General features: G+C 43.5%; 1 protein-coding gene and 1 pseudogene across 1 annotated transcript; both read left to right on the forward strand.

The window, feature by feature from the left end:
- Nucleotides 1-815: 815 nt before the first annotated feature.
- Nucleotides 816-19,251, forward strand: Znf488 (zinc finger protein 488). Its single transcript, XM_047553660.1, has 3 exons — nt 816-967; nt 13,451-13,595; nt 15,498-19,251. The coding sequence occupies exon 3, from the start codon at nt 15,657-15,659 to the stop codon at nt 16,617-16,619; it is 963 nt and encodes a 320-aa protein (XP_047409616.1). The 5' UTR covers nt 816-967; nt 13,451-13,595; nt 15,498-15,656; the 3' UTR covers nt 16,620-19,251.
- A 208-nt stretch (nt 19,252-19,459) lies between these two features.
- Nucleotides 19,460-19,682, forward strand: LOC124985677 (transmembrane protein 258-like; annotated as a pseudogene).
- The last annotated feature ends 1,129 nt before the right edge of the window (nt 19,683-20,811 follow it).

Genomic DNA, 20,811 nt, shown 5'->3' on the forward strand with positions numbered 1-20,811 from the left:
CCAGACATACCTGACTGCAACTCACCAAGCATTCGTTTTCTTGAGATTCTTCCCTCACCTCTGCACAGCTCTACTACAGGGGGTGGGGGGAGAGTCCCTGTAATACAAGCCCTGGCACAAAATATAGCACTCACTCAAGGTCACTCCATGCAGTGCGTGTCCCTTCCTTCCTCACCCCATCCCACCAACCACAGTTATTGCGTCTCAGGACACCTCTAGATACCCTGTGGTCGCGGAACTCGCCCCAATCTGGCACAGTGGGGCCCTTCCGCAACTGGGGAGACTTGAGTGAAATAGAGGAAGAGGCAGCCAGATCGCTCCAGTGAAGAACTGAAAGATTCCCCAAGACGCTGCGGAGACGTGGCTTGTGTGACCACAGTTCGCTGATGAGGGAACGGGATCCCGGCGATGTTGGGGTCCTCAGGCGGCGCAGGCACTGGGCTTACAGCCTGGCCTGCATCACAGCTGTCGCCAGGCAGCGCGAATCCAAGAATGGAGGGGTCGGGGCGCTTGCCTAGAGAGCCGCAGGGAGTGGGACTGTCGCCTCTGAAAGTCATGGAGGAGGAGGGACAAGAATACCCCTAAGAGTCCATCAGGCTCTGGAACCCAGCACTTATCCGAGCCCGAGGAGGCAGCGGGCCGGGATCACAGCATCGGAGCCACCAGAGAGGGAAGGTTCGCTGCACTGCTGAAGGGTAGCAAGCCCAGTTCCAGCAAGTCGGGTTACCAGTCCTGCTGTCCAGTTCCGCCAGGCTCCGCCCACCAGAAACACTGTCGCTTTGACAGTGGGTAGGGACCTGGAAGGCTGAGATACACAGAGTTCCCGCCTCGGAGACAGAAGGAGTCCGGGAAAGGCGGGGCCTGCAGTCCCGAGGGCTCCAGGTCCAAGTTCAGAGCCGTGCACCCAGCGTCCCGGATCCTGTGCCTGGCGCCTGAAACCCCTAACTACCTCCTCTGGAGAGACCAGGTGAGACGTGAGCAGGCGTGAAGGCGGGTGGGATGCATCCCCCTGTCATTGCCTTTACCCAGGCAGAATTCTTGAGCCCTGCCTTTGACTGCCTGGCTAGGTTTTCCCTTCACTCTGTAGTTAGCTCCTTCGTCTTTCTCCAGAATCCTCTCTGGGTCCCATCCTCTTTTCTTTCTCTTCTCCTTGTCTCTTCCTGAGTCTCTCTCACACTTTTGCTTCTCTCTCTTTTCTTTATTGTTTAATTCCCCTGCCTTCCTGTTCTCTTTTCTCTCTCCTCCACTTCCTTCCCTTCCCCTCTTCCCCCACTTCTTTTCTTCGCACAAGAGTTCTGTCTGATTTTTATCCTATGTTGACTCTGGGGCGGCATTTCTTATATCCATCCCTTCATGCATCCAGCCATGCACACATTACTCCATTTACCCTGTGTTACTCTGTTATACTCAGTCAGGCTTGTGCTGGACACTAGGAGCACACATCAGTCCCAGATCTTTATTCCAACAGATTATTTCCAAAGATCTAGACATGTAATTTGTTCAGCCCCTGTTGAGGGAAAAATACATAAATTATAAAATTCCAAATCTCTTGAGCTTCAGACTGAGTGGAAAGAAAATATCTGTTTTGGGGGACAAGGCTCTGATTAAATCCTTTTCTTGACATGTTTTTCTTCACTAATAGGCACAGACAGCAAGCACACCAGGAAGCTAATTCTTACAGCAGCATTTAGGGGACAATGTCACCAACTGCCTGCCTTCTGGGCAAGCTTTGCAGTGCCAGGTTGGAGGGGAGAGAGAGGGCAGGTTTCAGAGCTGGATTGTGGGAAGACAATGGGAGCCAGGGCTGTGTCCTTGAAGCCTTTGGGTGTGAATGGAAATGAGAAAGAAATAGTAAATTCCTAAAATAAATGTTTGTCAATGCTGCTGATGTAAAGCCATTAAGTGACATCAATATTGCCGAGTGAGACATTAGACATTTTATAACAAAAATTGTGGCAGTTGAAATCAATGTTTTAATGTACATTTGGTATGAGAACCAAGGGGAAACTATTTCATGATACACACACACACACACACACACACACACACACACACACATATGACACTAAATAAAGAAATCTAGGAAAGCAAGTCTGATTCATTTTTGGAGAATAAAGTGAAAGTAATGGATATTGAAACCATTTTGTTTCTTGCTAAAAATTTAATCTCTTTAGAGACAGAGACACAATTTCATTTTTAATGATTTTTATAATATATATTATATATTCAATCACAAGATACATATATTAAGTTATAAAAAGAACCCTTGTTTAAAAACAGGTTAATTATCAGCTAAAGCTTCTTAGAAATAATCTGATCTTATAGTTTATTTGATCTTTAATGATAATTAAGTGAATTTAACTTTTGATGCAGAAGTGGAAATTTGACAATAGGAAAATCACACAGAAGTGAGTAGAAATTAAGTAGGATGGAGGAGGATTGTAGCTTCAATGCTTTAAAATTTATTTTCCTTCATTAAGTAATCTGTATCTTCGAAAGGATGTGATTGTCCTTCTAAGATGATCCTGTTGCTGGCATGCAATAGGATCTAACTAAGAAGTCCAAGTATAACTCATGTACTTTATGCCTGCAGGAGTTGTAACAATTGACTAGGAATCTGCTTTTCTTTTTTAATTGTATTATAAATCACAGCTGCCATTTGGGGTGCTCTTACTACTGCTCATGCAGAGTTGTGTTTGATCAAATCAGGAGCACCCTGAAGTGACATTCACTTCATCCTCACTTACTTCCAAGGAGATCGAGGCCCAGAGTGGTTTTTCAAGGTCAAGCTACTAGTGAGTGGCCCGACTCAGCCTGAAACCCAAGTTATCTCCTGGAACCTGAGTGTTTAGGGTGAATTCATCCCTATTTGTGACTGTTTATGAGGCTGTAACCCTGGCATTTGTTATATCTGAACTATTGCTCCAGATAGCCCCACATGTTTTCCAGTTGGCAATGTTCCTTGGAATGCCGCACCTATGTTAGTTTCTGGCCATCTTGGCCATGGCTGCTCTGAACCTCTGTTCTCATTGCTTCTGCTTCTGCAAACTTTTGGGCACTTGAGTGGGTGATAAGATCACATCAACCCTTATGTGTGTCCACATGACCAAGTTGTGTTGGCACCAAGTTCAAACTCACTATGGACCTGGGCCTGACTGAATCCTAAGAATCATGCACTTGGCTTTCCTTGAGCCCAACAGGCATCACTTCTTAGAGGGGTACAGCCATACGTGAATGGGGGGGTCTGTGGGGGCTGGGTTGGAAGCCCTCTTCTCTCCAACTCTGGCACCACCAATCAAACCCCAGGAAAGCTGAAACAACTCTTTTACTTTCTCAGGGTTCCAGGGCCAGAAAGATGCCTAGAAACATGCATATTGCCTTCTAAGGAAAACCCAAGAACTCACAGTCCCTATGCGAAAGAAGTTGATGCATGACTATCTTCTGGAATCTTCCAAAAGGTTCTGAGAAATCTCCCCAGAGACTAGAGGAACCAAAGGATTAGGAACACAGATTTATCTGCTATTGTTTCTTTTAATTGGAGAGAAAAACATACTCAAGAAAGGACAGTATACATGGTGTCACAAAATCAGACCTGTTTTTCAAGCTTTAGCTGAGAACACTCAGGGTTGGCCAGTTGATGTGAGAAGGAGAGTACCTTCACAAATCCCAGGCAAACAATTGTTTATTAAGGGGAAGGAGAAGAATGTCCAGGCCATTTGGTCATTCTTTCTTTTGGAGCAGAAGTTGGAGAGAAGGACCAGGGATTAAACTCAGGGGCCACATCCCCCATCCTATTTTGTATTTTATTTAGAGACAGAATCTCACTGAGTTGCTTAGTTCCTCACTTTTCCTGAGGCTGGCTTTGAACTCTCCATCCTCCTGTCTCAGTCTCCCAAGCAGCTGGGATTACAGGTATGTGCCACCATGCCCAGAATTTGGCCATTCTTTAAACACTGTTGTATAAAGATCCTTGAGAGCTGAGAGAAATAGGAATGTGGATATGAGATGAATCTATCTTTGTCACCTCAGGGCCACATTCTTGTTACTCAAAGGAATCATAACATATGCCCACAAGGTGTGTTGAGCCAAGCTCTTTAGGACTTTAAATATATTGATCCATCTAGTCTTTACAACAATTCAATGAAGTGGCACTAAGGTGAACCTCAGATGAGAAAACAAAGGCATGGAGAAGATGAGCACCCTAAGGTTACAGGCCAGAGCCTGACTGGAGTCCAGGCCTTCTGGTCCCATAGCCCATGCACTTGACCTCTGTGGATATAGGGTCAACAGTTAGCTGGAACTCCTGGCTAAGGCATAGATAGCAAGGTAATGTGAAAGAATGTGGCCAGAGCTTTCCAAATGTTGAAATAGTTTATCCAGAGCTGATGTGTGTGGGACAAGAAAGAGGAAGGAGCAGCTCCACTCTGGCCAGGGAACATCTGGACAGAGATGACCCTGCAGGTGCTGGCTTATAAACACATGCTTCTCCCACTGTGGGCTGGCAGTCTTCATTTACCATAAAGCAGTCCTTGCTGCATGGGTCGTTAGGAGCCACCATGGTTGGAGGTCCAGGAGGATTGGGAGCTTTCGAAAAAAGTATTCACCTTGGTAGGTAAGATCAGGCATAGTAAGATACCTACCCCTGCAGACTTGGAGAGCTCAGTGTCAGAAAGTGTCCAAGAACATCACTTCTTGATCCCATGATCTAAGCACTCTGAAAGTGGTTGGGGAGTCTTGGAAGGCAATGAGTTCTTTCAAATACAAAGAACATGGGGATGGTTCTAAATGATATCTGAACAATTCAGAGGGAAGTCTTGTTGGGGTCAGAGTGAAAAGAACCAAGGGTGGAAAGAAGAGTCCTTTCTTAGGACATGCTCAGTGATGGAGTGACAAGAACCAGTAAAGAGTGTAAGGGCACAGAGCCTGGGATGAGCTGAGGCTATTGAGGAGAGTTGAGGACAACAAAGACACTTTTCATATTAGGCTCAGAACAAGGAGAACAAGGACTACATAGATCCATCACTGCCTAGGGCAGCTGGTGGGTGTGGGAAAAGAAAGAGGAAGGAGCAGCTTCACTCTGCCCAGGGAACATCTGGACAGAGATGACCCTGCAGGTGCACAGGATAGTGGCACATTCCCACAGGAAAGGAGAAGTGAATAAACCCTGAGCACTTTGTGAGTGGGCAAGGCTCCTGGCCCAAAGAATTCTGTGGCTAAGCTGTGGCATAATCTGGAGATGAAATCCCACATCTGCAGTGTTCATCCAAGAGGTGCCAGACATCCAGGGAGACATGGACAAAATACAGAGATGGATGCATTGAGAAAATCTGGTATCAACCATGCAAAAGATCCTAGGGTGAAAGAAAAGTCTTGAAGTCCCTTCATAAGGAAGTGATGAGCATCAGAAAATGACAGGGGTTCCCTATAAACAAGTAATGTCAGGCTCACATAATTTTCCCTTTTGAGGGTTTTGCATCTGGCAATTGTCAGAGTGCACAGAGGTTAGAACAGAGTCCCAGACAGAGCTGTGTAGGATATCTTTTGCACTTGCTTGAGTGATCTATTCAAAGTCCCACTCATTCATGAGATAGAGGTGGCCCTCAGGGGGCTTCCAGGTGGCAGGCTAAAGTACTGACTAGTTCATATCTTTCTCTCCTCATTTTCTTCCTCTCTCTCCTCACTATTATTATTTTATCATTTCTATTTCTCTTTCTCTTTATTATTGTAGATTTATCTCCTTTCTTCCTTGTCCTCCTTTGTTTCATTCTTCTTCTAAAAATTTGGAGGATAGGATCAATAAAGTATGAAGTTGGACAGGATACCTAAACCAGATCTTTCAGGAGTCCTGATCCATGGTGGTCTGAAATGCTGGAACACCATGATGGGTTTAGTGAGATGGAGATAAAGGCACTTGGATTGAGACATGCAACCTCCTTCATGTGATTGTTGTGAAAATTAAATAAAATCAAGCACATTAAGCCTCTGGCACGGAGGCACATGCAGCTGATAAATGGTGACTTTTATTTTTATATCATGAAGCATTCTGATAGCTATCATTCTGTCCTGCTGCAAAACCATGTGTCCCCATTGTTGGAGTTGAGAAGAGGTCAGTCATATCCTGAGTTCAGGGCACACTGAACAGTTCAGGCATACGGGCCACCATGGCCACAGTTGGCAAAGGCTACCTGAGGTGTGAAGGCAGCTCTGTGTGTGTCTTCAGAGGTGCTGCTGGATGCAGCAGGACAGTAGACAGTGGGACAAGCTCCTGTAACACCTTAGAAACCACAATAAGCATATCTCAGCAATTCTCTGGAGAACTGCCTGAGAGAGATATACAGAGAGAGACGCTGTGATTCTTTTACATATGTTTGAGTATTTAAGCGTACGTGTTATATGTGTGTATATACATAAGTGCATATGTATGTTAATATATCTGTGTATGCATATATGTGAGTAAGTATATGTGTAGATTAGTGTACGTGTATGTGAATGTGTATCTGTATTTGTGTGAATGTATCTGTGTTAGCATAGGTATGTGTGTACATGCATACGTGTGAGAGTGTACATGTATGAAAGTGTATGTATGAGTATAAGTGTATGTATGTAGATTATGAGTGTATGTGGATGCAGGAGACTGTATGTGTATGTAAATGTGTATGAATGTGGAGGGTATAAGTGTACACATATGTGTATGAGTGTACACATGTATTAGTTTAGATGAGTGTATGTGTATCAATATGTGAGTATATGTATATGCGTGAGATTGCATGTGTATTTGTGTGTCTTATGTGAGTTCATGGAACAGAAGCTCAATAATGGAGCTTCAAACAGACCCATTGTTCTTTTAAAATAGGGGGAAAATTGGCTTCATCTCAATCAGTCATACCCCGGTTGATGGGGGATGGACTGTGGAGATAATTTAACCCCACATTACAGATAGGGCCTTGAGGCTCTGAGGTTAAATGCTGTGTTCCAAGTCATATATTGGTGGTAGGGTTATGTGAGTATTTCTGGCAATTGGAGACAGAGAGATCCACACTGGAGCCAGGATCAAGGCCAGGTGGAGAGAGGGACCAGTGTAAGGCAAGGTCAAGTATAGCCCTAGTCCCACCCTGACAAGCCTGGGTACATATTGCTCCAGATCTCATCCCTCTGGCCACCTGTGCCTGCAGAACCTCCCGTACCCAAATGCCCAAAGCAGTCTCACACTCCTGAAGATCAGGAGAAAAATTAGTATGCTGACCAGCAAGGAAAGAAAACTATGCTCAACCAGGATATAAAAATGTTAGGACCTTCACCAGTGTCAAGCTGGCAGCAGAAGCTGTGTGTTAACATGGCAGCTGCTGCTGGATACTGACAGGAGGTGCTGAGCTACCAGCACCTCTGTGTTTGTGTGTGTGTGTGTGTGTGTGTGTGTGTGTGTGCACGTGTGTGTTGTCATTCCTCCCTGAAAGAGTCCTGGGGACACAGCTCTCAGAGTTGGGATGAGTTATCAAATCTTTGGCAAACTAGGGCAACTGTGGTTCTTTGGATGCAAGCAACAATGGCCAGCTCTGACCAGCTCAGTCAAGAAAGAATTAATTGAAGGCTATGAAGTCATGGAGAGCCGTGAAATGGAGGGTAGATCACAGTATCAGAGAGAGGAGTGGAGAACTGAGATGGAAATACAAAGGGTTAGCTCATCAGAGAGCTCCAGTAGCAGGAACATGTAGGTAATTTCTCAAACTAGAAATGGGTATAGTTAAGAAGGATGCTGTATATCATAAAACAAAACAAAACCATCAGATGTCTGCTGTATTGTCATAGAAAGCAATCATTATCCCTTCCGTTTGACTGGTTTATGAACCTGTGGCAAAAGGGGAGCTTCCAGTGTAGTCAACACTTCCTGAGGGCTTACTGTACACCACACATTTACCCTGTGGTGGTCACAGAGATAGATCAGATACAGACATGGTCTCTCTCTCCAGGGCCTGAGAGTTCAGTTGAGTAGAGGGGATGACAATGAGCCTGGCCAGGACAGACTGTGCCTTGAGTCGTAGCCAGATGACCTGACAGTTCAGCTTGAATATAAGTCTCCTTTTGCTTTGTGGGCAGCCTCTCGAGGGTCACTTAAAAGTCTGCACACAAGGGTAGAGTTGCATACTCTGGAATAAAATTGCATTGAGTTAAAATTTTCATTGGGGAAAAAGGTCATCTTTTTATTTATTTATTTATTTATTTATTTATTTATTTTATTGTAAACAAATGGGGTACATCTTGTTTCTCTATTTGTACATGGAGTAGAGGCATACCATTTGTGTAATCATACATTTACATAGGGTAATGATGTTTGATTCATTCTGTTATTTTTTCCTTCCCCCCCACACCTCCCACCCCTTTTTTTCCCTCTATACAGTCCCTCCTTCTTCCATTCTTGCCTCCCTCCCAACTCCCTATTATGTATCATCATCCACTTATCAGCAAGATCATTCGTCCTTTGGTTTTTTGAGATTGGCTTATCTCACTTAGCATGATATTCTCCAATTTCATCCATTTGCCTGCAAATGCCATAATTTTATTATTCTTTATGGCTGAGTAATATTCCATTGTATATATATACCACAGTTTCTTTATCCATCCATCAATTGAAGAGCATCTAGGTTGGCTATTGTGAATTGAGAAGCTATGAACATTGATGTGGCTGCATCCCTGTAGAATGCTGATTTTAAGTCCTTTGGGTATAGGCCGAGGAGTGGGATAGCTGGGTCAAATGGTGGTTCCATTTCAAGTTTTCTAAGGAATCTCTGCACTGTTTTCCAGAGTGGCTGCACTAATTTGCTACCCCACCAGCAATGTATGAGTGTACCTTTTTCCCCACATCCTCGCCAGCACCTATTGTTGCTTGTATTCTTGACAAATGGTGCTGGGAAAACTGGAAATCCATATGCAGCAGAATGAAACTAAACCCCTATCTCTCACCCTGCACAAAAATCAACTCAAAATGGATTAAGGACCTTGGAATCAGACCAGAGACCCTGCATCTTATAGAAGAAAAAGTAGGTCCAAATCTTCAACATGTTGGCTTAGGATCAGACTTCCTTAACAGGACTTCCATACTACAAGAAATAAAAAAAAGTCATCTTTGAGCAAGATTTTAGCCTCTGATCTTTGAAGCATGCTTGGGGGGGCAGGGGTCTATTCTGCTGAATCAGATACCTTAGTGCTTCTTTTTGGATTGTGACCAGGGTGGAATGGGAAGGGTCAGGGTCCTACTCTGACCTCACAAGGTAGTTGGAGGAGTGTTCATAGATGTCAAAGAATCCAAGGAATTTCAGAGAAAGAATTTGAGAAAATTTCTAACTCTCCCTTTCCCTCTCTCTTTTCCCTCCCCTATCTCAATGTAAGTAGATTTCACAGTTGGGTATGAACTGCCTTAGTGCAAATGGTGTGTCTATAGGGGGTTCTCTGTTCTGAGCTCCTACCCTTCAACATTCTCCACAAGGCTGAAATATGTCCACTCCTTTTGGACACTAGAACTCTGCTTATGCTATTTAACAATTCCTGTTTGATGAACTCCAATTCACCCATCAACACTCAGCTTATCACCTTCTACTCCCTGGGCATTCCTCAGGCCCCTAAGGCAGCATGTGGTTAGAGACCATCCATCTCTGACCCTGCAGCACTTCTTCCACACCACAAGGCAGACTTCTCTCCATCCTGGGTCCTGTTTTTCAATCACTGAATATGGAGTAGCAGTTTCATGTTATTCATCCTCCTGTCTCCAGGTTCAGGCAAGATCTGTTGAAGAGAAAAATGATTATCACCCCTAGGAGGTATGCTGTCAAACTGCAAGAACACTGGCATTTGCTTATGCACTTACCTCTGTCTTCTCTTTCCTCTTCCTTTTCCTTACCTACCTGCCCTTTGGAGGACTTCCTGCTACTCTGGAAGGATTTCTTGGACTCTTCAATGCCCAGCATTCCAAATTATTTGGTGTGCATGAGTGTGCTGGTAAATGTTTAACAACTGGTTCTCATTGTATATAGTTCCAACACAAATGTTGTGTGATTTTTTTTATTTACAATAAAGTGTAAAATAAAGTGGAGTGAAGAATATAACATAAATACAAACTTCGCTTATTTTTCAGTGATTTGAATGACTTTTTTGCTAAATCAAATCATGATTTTTGAATACTGGGAGAGTAGTCTCTCAATTTTTGTGTGCTATTCACAATATAATGATGTCAGACTAGACAATTTTCACTTTACTCTGCATCACTGACATTTTTCTCATGTTCTGTAGTCCAAACAACCAACAAAATAGGAAATCAAGCCCTTGATTTATACCATTGCCTTAAATTCTCCCATAGGGACTGATTTCAAGTCATTGGAGGTGGAGTTAGGAAAAGATACACAGAAGCAAGCACCCACATGCAGATACAATAGTTGGAGAAATAAATGGCCAACACATAGCAGAAGGTACTAGAATAAATAAGAAATGATGTTTAAAATATTTGTTATCTTTGTTTTAAATATAATGAAATGACTATGAGTTTGTGTGATTTAGTTTTTAATGATGTTTGTATTTAAAAAGGGAGCTCACAAAATTCCTGAAAATCTCACAGGTCACTCTGAGCTGTCTCCATCTCCCCAAAGTCCACATGCCAGGAAAACATTGTTTCAAAGAAAGTGGTGGGGAGAGAGGAGACCTGTCAGGATGAGTTGCATAGCTGTATCCTCTTAGCCTCTATTAAGTGCCTGAGTGACTGATACTGTCACACAACAACCATCTCCAGCCTCATCTTACTTGACTTTCTTGCACTGTAGAGGTTGGAAAGCTTGCTCTCCATTTTTCAGACCCCCTCTGCAGCCAGAATGCAGGCCTTTGACATTGATCCCACTAAGCAGCCACAAGAATCAATGGACTAGAACTGCTTGATGTCCCTGGCAGGTGGGTGAGATATGGCATGAAGAGAGACAGGGGCCCCTGGTCTTGTGGGGTAGCTATGACAGTTTCTAGAATTTGATGTTTTGTGAGGGGTCTGGTACTAGCAATTTCTACTAGACAGGGCCAGGTAAGGCCGGACATTTTTTCTTAGAGAACACCTAAGGCTAGTGTAAATCTCCTGAAGATTTCGTGAGCTATCTAATACCCATTAATGTATTCTTTTCTGCTTAAACCACTTGGGCAGGCAACATTGTCTGCAACTAGGAAGCCCTGATTGCTTGAACCTAAGGGTTGTGATGAATCACAATGGGGTATCAAGGTAACCAAAGATCTGCTCATGGGACTATTAATCCTCTTCCTTTATGAGGAGTCCAGAGTCATGTTTGTGTTGAAGATCACAAACATTAGGAGCGCAACTCAGTCTGGGTATGGGTGCTGGAAATATCAGTCTGTGGAATAGTAGTTACCAGATCTGCCATGGATTATCCACTTTATTTATTTATTTATTTATTTATTTATTTATTTATTTATTTATTTTTGCCCATTAGCTTATCAAGAAAATATCTTAAAAAAACAGACTGATCACTAGAGACACATCATGATTCCACATAGAAATATTGCTGATGACCAGTTGGTATTTAGAACCTAGAGACCGTCTAATCTGGCCTCCTCATTATATGGTTCAGGGAGATTTGCTGAAGGACAGGGACCTGCCCAAGACCATCTAAAGTCTTTAATATAGAATGAAAGTGTCTTATTGCTCACCTCCCTACTTCTTCATATTATCTGGCAGAATCTTCAATCAAGTTTTTGGTGTTGTTGTTATTTTGATTTGTCTCAATTTCAGTTTCATTTGGTAGTACATTTAAGTATATGGTGAAGGTGTAGGAAGAAAGTAGCATCGGTGAATGGAATAAGACCCAAGACCCAATATAGACAGGGCAGGGCTTCCTTCCTTACCCTGCTGGCCACTTGGACTCAGTTAAGAGTTCATATTTATGTGCTTGGGAATCCTAGTATTTTGGTCATGAGAGATTGATTCTTCAAGTAGACTCAGTCTCTGTCCAACCTGGGCATAGAGAAGGTATACCAGTACTTGTAATGGTTGTCAGTGATTGATTATTGTGTTTCTTCATTTTGTTTCTGTTGCTCAACCACCAAGAAAAGAAAGAACATTCTTTGAAGAACTGCCTTAGGCCAGTTGTTAGGAATATCCTTATAAATATTATTTTCCTGACTAAACTAATTCACCTCCTACCACAACCCACTTACACCATTGTCCAGTATCCAGAGACATTCTATCACACACCTGAAGTTTCATAATAAAATATATGGAGATGAAATTCAAATACATATATTTTTTTTCCATTTCTACTTTAATTTTGTTTCTTAATTTTCTTGTTTACTAATAATCTAACATTTGAAAATAGAAGCTACATTCTATTTGCTACAGCAGATACAGTTTTTGTACTCTCTGAATTTAAATGCTCATGTGTCAAGGACTTGGTCTCCAGTGCAGCAATGTCCACAGGTGGGACTTTGGGAGAGTGATTGGATCATGAGACCTCTGACCTCATCAGTCAGTTAAGCCACTGATAACTAAATGGATCACTGGAAGATGGTGGCTGCTGTGAGGTGGGACCTGGTTGAAGGGACGGCATCCCTTGAGGCATGTCTTTGGGGAGTATATCTTGTTCCTGGCCTCTTCCTCTTCTTCTGCTTCCGGGAATGCCATGAACTGAGCAGCTTTCTGCCATAATGTCCTGTCTCACCTCAGGCCCAAAGCAATGGAGTCAGCTGATCATGGACTGAAACCTCTGAAACTATGAGCCAAAATAAACTTTTCCTTGTTTAAATTGTTTATGTCAAGTATTTTGATCACAGCAACAGAAAGCTGACTAAAACACCATTATACTAACATCACAATGGTATATCTTTTATTATATATAGTCTAATATGGATAGATAGATTATAGTATTTTGTATAGTATATGTACATACTGTTACATTGTAGAGTGTATTTTACTATATATACTATATACACAGTGTATACACTATGCACATATATTATACATAGTGTATATTATATGTTTGTATAATCTATATATACAAGTATTAGAGCATAGTTTCATCCATGTTTTTCTTTGTTTCTTTACTTGTGAGATAGATTTTATTTTTATTTTGCTCTGTAACATATAGTCATTCATCACTTAATGACAGTAAGCATTCTGAGAAATGGATCATTAGGCCATTTTGTCATTGGTGTGAACATCATAGAGTGTACTTATACCAACCGAGATGGCCATGCCATCACTAAGGGTCTTACCACTGTTGTACATGTGCTGCATTATTGGCAGAAATTTCAACAGATGTATTTATATCTTGTTCTTAACATTCTAATATAAGATTTTTTAGTGAAAATATGAAGTTTTACAGCCATACTTTAAAAATGAATCTGTTATTTATAAAAACAATCATGTCCACTTTATTCTGGCTTCCTTCCTCCCTTTCCTCCCCCTCCTTAGGCACTGGTTTATTGTCCTTTCCCACCAACACATCTGCCTTGTCACCATTGTCACCAGAGCACCTAGCACAGGCCAACATGCCGGAGGCTCACAGTGAATGCTAGCTGAATGAATGAAAGAATGGATCAATGAAAAATAAAACAAGGTACTCACTCTGCATATTATTTCCTATTGTTTCCTTCCAGGACTTTTTTCCTTCAGCTTATCCCCTTTTGTTTTCATAGACTAGATTGCACTAAATACCCAATCTATGGCCCTTTTTTCTCTTCATCATTATATCATAAACATCACTAGTAAACATCACTTTCCAAGCCTGCACCTGTTTTCTCTTGTTTGTGCATTATAATTTATTGACCATGTCTTTGTAATCAGGCATTCAGTTGTTCTTTTTCACCACTGTAAATAATACTGCAGGGAACATCTTTGTTTTTTTCTTCCATTAGACAACTATGACCTCTCATCTGTTTCTTTTAACCATGGTCAGAGTGTGATCAGTCAAGCACTCAAAGGAAGGGTGCTTTCATTCTGAGCAATTTGTGTGGCCCTCGCCCTCACAGTGGCTCTCAAAACCTAAAGGCCATTCAACATTTTCCCCAGTCACCTCATATGGCTGACACTTGCTGAGACTTCCGTAAGCAAAACTAGGCAGGTTCTCCCTGGAGGTAGGAGGATAGAAATAAACAGAGATGAGTGAATGGGAAAAAACTAAACACCCTTCATGGGGCCTCACCTTTTGATCTTATGTCAGGCCTGGAAAGTAAAGGGTGCCCTTATGCTGCCAGTAGTGACTTCTGCCTTTGCCTGAGCTGTGGACCACACTCTTCGTGAGGAAAAAGTACACTTATAACATCCGCTAAACCCATTTCCTGTCACTTCATTCATTCATTCATCGAAGGTTTCCTGAGCACCTGTCCTGCTGCAGTCATGATTAGGTGCTACAGAAGAGGAGAGGAATTGATATGTTTGTGTTCTTAGAGAACTCACCTCCTAGCAAGCCACAAAGAGGTACACCTTATATTGTGTGTGGTACAAGTAGGGTGTTGATGTCCCAAAAGTAGGATGGAGAAGGGAGTGTTGTCTATGCCTGGGAGGACTGGAGAAGGGAGGAGCCTTGAGGAATGAGCTGGAGTTTGCAAGGTCCACGGTGTGGCAGCTATCCACATGCACATGGAGACTCGAAAGAACACACATTCAGTATTTCAATCTCTCTGGGGAGCTTGACTGGGCAAAAATACTTAGTGAGTGGCAGCCACTGTTTGGAGGATCATGGCAACCTCCTATTCACATGGTGCTAGGACAGGAATGGGAGAAGTAGTAGGGACCTGTGATCGAATAAGAAACCTAGCTCAGAGAAAATTTAAGGAAACCAACCAGAAGCAGGAAGGATCTGCAAGGCGGACAAAGAGACTGTGAGGCAGGTAAATAGGCCCAACTGGCAGCCTAAGGAGTAGAGGGTTAAAGTTAGAGCAGGGAGAGAAAGAGAAGAAGTGAGGAACAAGAACTGTGAGGTCCACAGTCCTCCAATGTTGTGACCTCCTGATTTTATGGTCTCCCCTGGGCCCTTGACACTGAGCCAGGCTTAGATGCAGCTAGGTTTAGAATAGGACCTGAGGGTGGGCAGCTTCATCATGCTGGGTTTGTTTGTTGGTAGAGGATCCAGAAACCTGTGGAGCTTCTGCCTCTAGAGCAGTCTCCCTTCCCTGCTCCTAGAGCCTCTCCAATTATCAGCCTCCCCATGGTTAATTGCCAGTAGCCATTTATGCCAGGAGTCTATTATTCTCTTCTGGGTGCTTTCCAGCTGCTGCCGGGTGGTGAGTTCTGGAGTCTGAGTCATCTAAGTTCCTCTTCCCCTCCCCTCCTTTCTCTTCCTCCTCTTCTGCTCCCCTTCCCTCTCCTCTCCGCTCCTACCCTCAGGGGTGCTATGGCCACTACTCTCATTTCAAAGACAGTAGTGGAGTTCCCAGGAACCAGGTGGCTTGTCTGACATCAGCCTGTATAATGCGGTGACCACTGCTGGTCTCACTGCCTGTTGCTTCCTCTCTCATAGAGCACAGTGGCCGAGTGTGTCTGGCCTAGTGATTACTGGCAGTTCTCCAATCTTCTGGCTCCTCCTGGGAAGACCAGACCTTCAGAACCCCAAAGTCTGAAGACTGATGGCTGCTGGAGTGCCCACCTTGCTCAGCCTGTCCATCCCCTGCTGATCATCATGGCTACTGGGAAGGGGGCTCCTCTGAGCACTTTGTCTGAAAACAGATGGGGAATTAGTGATCCTGAGCAGAGCCTGGGTTGCAAGCAGGTGCTGCTTGAGAGAACAAACCACCTGTGCTCCGATACTGCCACAAGTAGGGGTGGTCGGGATGTGGGCAGTGCTGAGCTGACTGTGCCAACAGTACCAGAAAAGCCCAGACTGGGCAAACCACTGCCCAGGAAGGCACATGTAGAGCAAAGGAAGAGTGTTTTCATGGAACTGCCACAGCTCCATGAGAGACTGGGGTGTGACCAGGCCCAGGAGAGGGAGCACAAAGATGCTTCAGGCCAGCCTGGCCCCCAGCAGCAGAGCCAAGATGTTTCCAGGGCCCCAGCAGGCAGCACAGTCTCCTCTGTGTGGCCTGGCCCAGCCCGAGGTGAGCAGAGAAGCGCTTTCAGCAAACCCATCAAGCGCCGAGCAGAGAGGCCTGGGCCAACCTCCATCTTCCAGGCAGGTGAATCTGCAGACTCCCTGGTTGAGCTCTCAGGATTTCTCAATACTCTAGATAACCCCTGTTGGGGTCGAATGTCAACTTCCAAGCTTGTGGTCAGCGATTTCTGGAACTTGCAAACATTGTCACAGAATGCTCTGCTCTGCAGCACTTTCCAGGGTGCCCCCATGCTGTGGCTAGAGCACACCCAGGCCCAGGTACCCACATCTTCTACAGCCTCACGGGCCCTCCTGCCACCCACACTCACGTCTCTGGGCTTGTCCACCCAGAATTGGTGTGCCAAGTGCAGCCTCTCCTTTCGCCTGACCTCTGACCTGGTCTTCCACATGCGATCCCACCACAAAAAGGAGCACCTAGGACCTGACCCACATTCTAAGAAGCGCAGAGAAGAGGCCCTCATCTGTCCTGTTTGCCATGAGTATTTCCGGGAGCGACACCATCTTTCTAGGCACATGACTTCTCACAGTTAACAGATGGAAGAGGAGGAAATTCAACATTCAGTGAAGAGGCAGAGGGGGCTCCTTGGCCTGCCTTGAAGTCATCACAAAACTCCAACTCCATTGTAATTTGGAATAAACAGTCCAGACCTTGTGACGTATCTCTCAAGAAGTGAAGTCATGAAATAAAATGATGTGCTTTACTCATTCAGGCTGGTGGGACCATTGGCACAGGGAGTGGGTTGCTTCTGGCTCTGCCTATTGCTCTGCATGGAAGCATGTTGCGCACATCAGTTTTGCAGGCAGGCAAGTGTGCATTCAATTTGGACTCTTTCATGTGTGAACCAACATCTTGGCCATGTTCTTTCAACCTGCTGAGCCTCAGTTTTCTCATCTGTAAAATGAAGGCGATAACCCCTTTGTCTTAAGGATGCTGTCAGAGTCACAAGAAAGGTGTATAAACAGCAGTCAGCTCATTGCCTGGCAGACTGTGGGCACTGAATACACTGAGGTTTATGGTCACTCTCTGCACTGATCAGCTTTGTTATCAATTAAATCTCAGGGGCAAACAAGTACAGGCAACCACTTCTCAGCTGTGGGTCTGTAGGGAGACCAGGGTAAGCCAATCTTGATTGGGTATGGCTCCAGGTCTCAGGGTCAATTCAAGTCCATACTTTTTGTTTTTCTGGGGCAGATGGGCTTCCCAGAGCTGACCTCTCTCATGGCGATGCCAAGAGCATGGAGGGCAAGTCCAGAGGCAGAGACATATCTCAAGGCTCTGCCTGGGTCACAGTACTTATCTTCCCTGGAACAATGCAAGTCACAAAGCCAGGCCCAAAGTGGAAGACTGGAAAAGTACACAATAAAGTCACAATGACAAAGTGGATGGACATTCCCTTTCCGGGAGGTGAAGAATGAGGACCAGTAGTAGTTCAATCTACCACCTGTTCCCATTGTGAGTATGGGTAAAGAGAAAATAGAGTACATGCCATGTGCATATGGGGACTGATACTGCAGGAGCCACCCTTCCCTGCTGTCCCAGATGGAGCAGGAAAGAGCAACTCAGGAAGCTTGGGTGAGGTGCATATAAGATACTTGGCATTCTTCTATCATTTAATCTCTACAACAGTGCAAGATGTAGGTACTGAATTTTCTTCTTACTGCAGAAAGAAACTAAGCTCAAAAAGGTTTGTGGCTTTCCTAAGACCATTGCTGTGGCGTAGCAGTACAGATAAGACCCAAGATCCCTGACTCTGAACTTCTGTTCTTTCCAGTCTGTCACAGGTCTGCTCAGCCCAGCATGGCCCAGGGGATTGCAGATGATTCAGTAATCAGAATTTAGGGTCAATTTAGACTCCTTGCCTCAAATTTCAACTTCACCTTGTTATACTTACCCTCTCTCTCTGTCTCTCTCATTGACCTTCTTTTGAGCACTTTTCACTATTTTAAATATTAAGTAGTATACTGATTTATCTTTTTTATTGTGGCTTCTATCAGTATGAAAGGACTAACATTTTTATTTGTTGCTGTCTTGTTCACTGCTGTATCTCCATTGTCTAGAACAATGTAGGCACACAGTAGGGATTAAAAAAACATTTGTTGAATGAGCAAATGAACGAATACATGAATAAATGAAAGAAATACTTGGTTCTGTCTCACTCCTGCCAAACCTTCGCTTCTCAGGAGTATTTTGGTCAAATAAACCATCTGTCAACTGGTTTATTAGGTCGATACATAATTTTTCTAAAATCCACTTGAAAGGGGAAAATGTCCCATCCCAAGATGGAGTAGTCACTTGAAATTGAAAAGGAATTTAGATTTCTAGTCTTCTCCTCACTGTGTAGCAGTAGATTTTGAAGTCCACAACATGAACAGATATGTTCAGCATTTCAAGGCAAGTGAGTGGTAGTGAGGTCAAGGTTATAACCCTGAGATATCTACACTTGTGGGTCATTCCTGCCCGACCCCACTCTCCAGGGAACCTCTGCTGGACCAGGTGATATTTTGCATTGCAATGAATAAAGTGATCTCATATGTATTTTTTACTAATGGTTACCAGGTAGTTACACCATTCACAAGCAGGGAAGGCGTTTTGAGAAGGTGTGAAGTTATGAAGAAACACAATAAAACATCTTCCCCAAACTCTCCTTTTTAAGATAGAATTAATGTTATTAAAAATCAACTTTAAAGATGGAGTTAATCTTGGTAAAAAGTAATGTACACTAAAGTTGTTTTTTAGTCATTCAAATCAACAAAGGTGATTATTGAGGTGATGACTTAAATTGATTAATGCGACAGTTCTTAAGTATCACCAGACTGGTTTCCTAGAGTTCTTTTGGAGGTCAGATCCTCCCCCACTTCTTCCTTCCAGTCTCTGTGTCTACAGGGGTGAAGCTTCTTGAACTCATGGACTACCCAAGCTCTCTCAGCCCCTGTTGTGGTCTGAATGTTTGTGTCCCTCAAATTCATGTTAAACTCCTAACCCTCAAGGTGACAATATGAAGAGGCAGAGCCCTTGGCAGGTTGAGATTAGTGTCCTTATAAAAGAAACCTCAGGACACCAGCTGCCCACTACCTCCATGAAGACACAGCCAAAAAGAGTCATCTATGAAGCAGTAACTAGACCCTCATCAAACCCTGAATCTGCTGGCACCATGATCGTGAACTTCCCAGCTTCCAGAAATGTGAGCAATAAATTCCTGTTCTTTATAAGCCACTTGGTCTATGTTGTTTTTGTTACAGCAACCCAAGCATACTAGGTAGCCACCTTCCATGCCCCAATTAAGACTTGGTAGATGATGTTGCCACACATCATGAAAGCAGATATTAGTTCTTCTGGTGGCAGAGCAATGGCTTACCATACGCAGGGCAAAATGGAGCATGAGGCCATCAGCAGACACACCAGCCCAGTCAACCCAGCTAACTGGTTAACTTCTGGTTATTGGCATGTTCTTCACTGCCTGACTCTTTGTTCATGAGGTTACCTCCACAAAGTACACATGGGATATCTACAAAGAGCTCCTCATCTCCTTGGTGGCCTCGCTCTTCATAAGCTATGGAGTCCTTTTCTTCCTCCTCTGGGTCCTATCTACATAGGAGCTCCCAAGGGTACCCACCAGGTGCCTTCACTAAATCCCTGCTTTTGTAAATTATTATTATTTTTTTACTGGGGTAAGATTTGTGACATTCCTTAAATTCTATAGCTAATTTAACTGACTGGGCACCCCTAGCCTGTGGTTCTGGTAGAGTATTCATTCCACCATTACCAAATTTCTCCTATCTTTCAAGGGCAGGAGAAGTTCTGCAGCACTCACCATGTGAAGCACCTGACCTCTCTCGGCATCCCAACATGTCCCTATACTAGTTAGCCATCTTTGTCTCTATCCTCCAAGCTTTTATGTGTTCTTTCTTCCACCACTCTAAGAATCTAGGGCCTTGGTAGCTGCTATGTTTTGTATGAGTATCCCCCTAAAGCCCATAGATAAACCTTGGTCCTGAGTGTGGCAGTATTAGGAAGTGCTGTGGACCTTTAAGAGACTTAATGGAAGGTCCTTAGAATGGTGTGTGCCCTTCAAGGGGATTGTGGGAACCCCAGGTCATTCAGTTCCTTCTATCTTCCCTCTTTCTCTTTCTGCTTCCTGGTTGACAATATAAGACTTGCTCCAACATGTACTTCTGCCATTACCATCTGCCACATTTATTGGAGGCGCCCAGTCTTGGATAGGAACATACAAACTGTGAGTTAAATAAAGCTTTTCTCTTTATCAGTTAATTGTCTCAGGCATTTCATTATAGTAATGTGGAGCTGACATACTGTGGCTCTCGGGCAAAGCTGTGTGGTTAGGCATGTCACATAGAAGCCACTGAGTTGACAAACATAAAGGTTCAAATAACTTCTTGGAACCAAGGAGGGAAAATATCTATTAGCAATTGGAAAAAAGTGGTAAATTATATCCTAATAAATCATCTCCTAAAAGTAACAATTCAATTAAAATTTATAAGAAGTCCTCAAAATGAGCAAATGGAGTTAAAATAAAACATTCTGAATTCAGATACAATTTAGTTCTCAGTTTTTTAACCTAGATTAGGGGCTCTTTTTGTTCTTATTTTAGAGAGGAGTAAAACTATCTCAATCCTGGGGTCTTGTTACGGTTTAGATATGTCATTTGCATGATTTTGTTTGTTTGTTTCAGAATTCATGTGGTAAGTCTAAAGAGCATATAGC

This window comes from Sciurus carolinensis, chromosome 5, assembly GCF_902686445.1.
Source record: "Sciurus carolinensis chromosome 5, mSciCar1.2, whole genome shotgun sequence".
NCBI classification, from domain to species: Eukaryota; Metazoa; Chordata; class Mammalia; order Rodentia; family Sciuridae; genus Sciurus; species Sciurus carolinensis.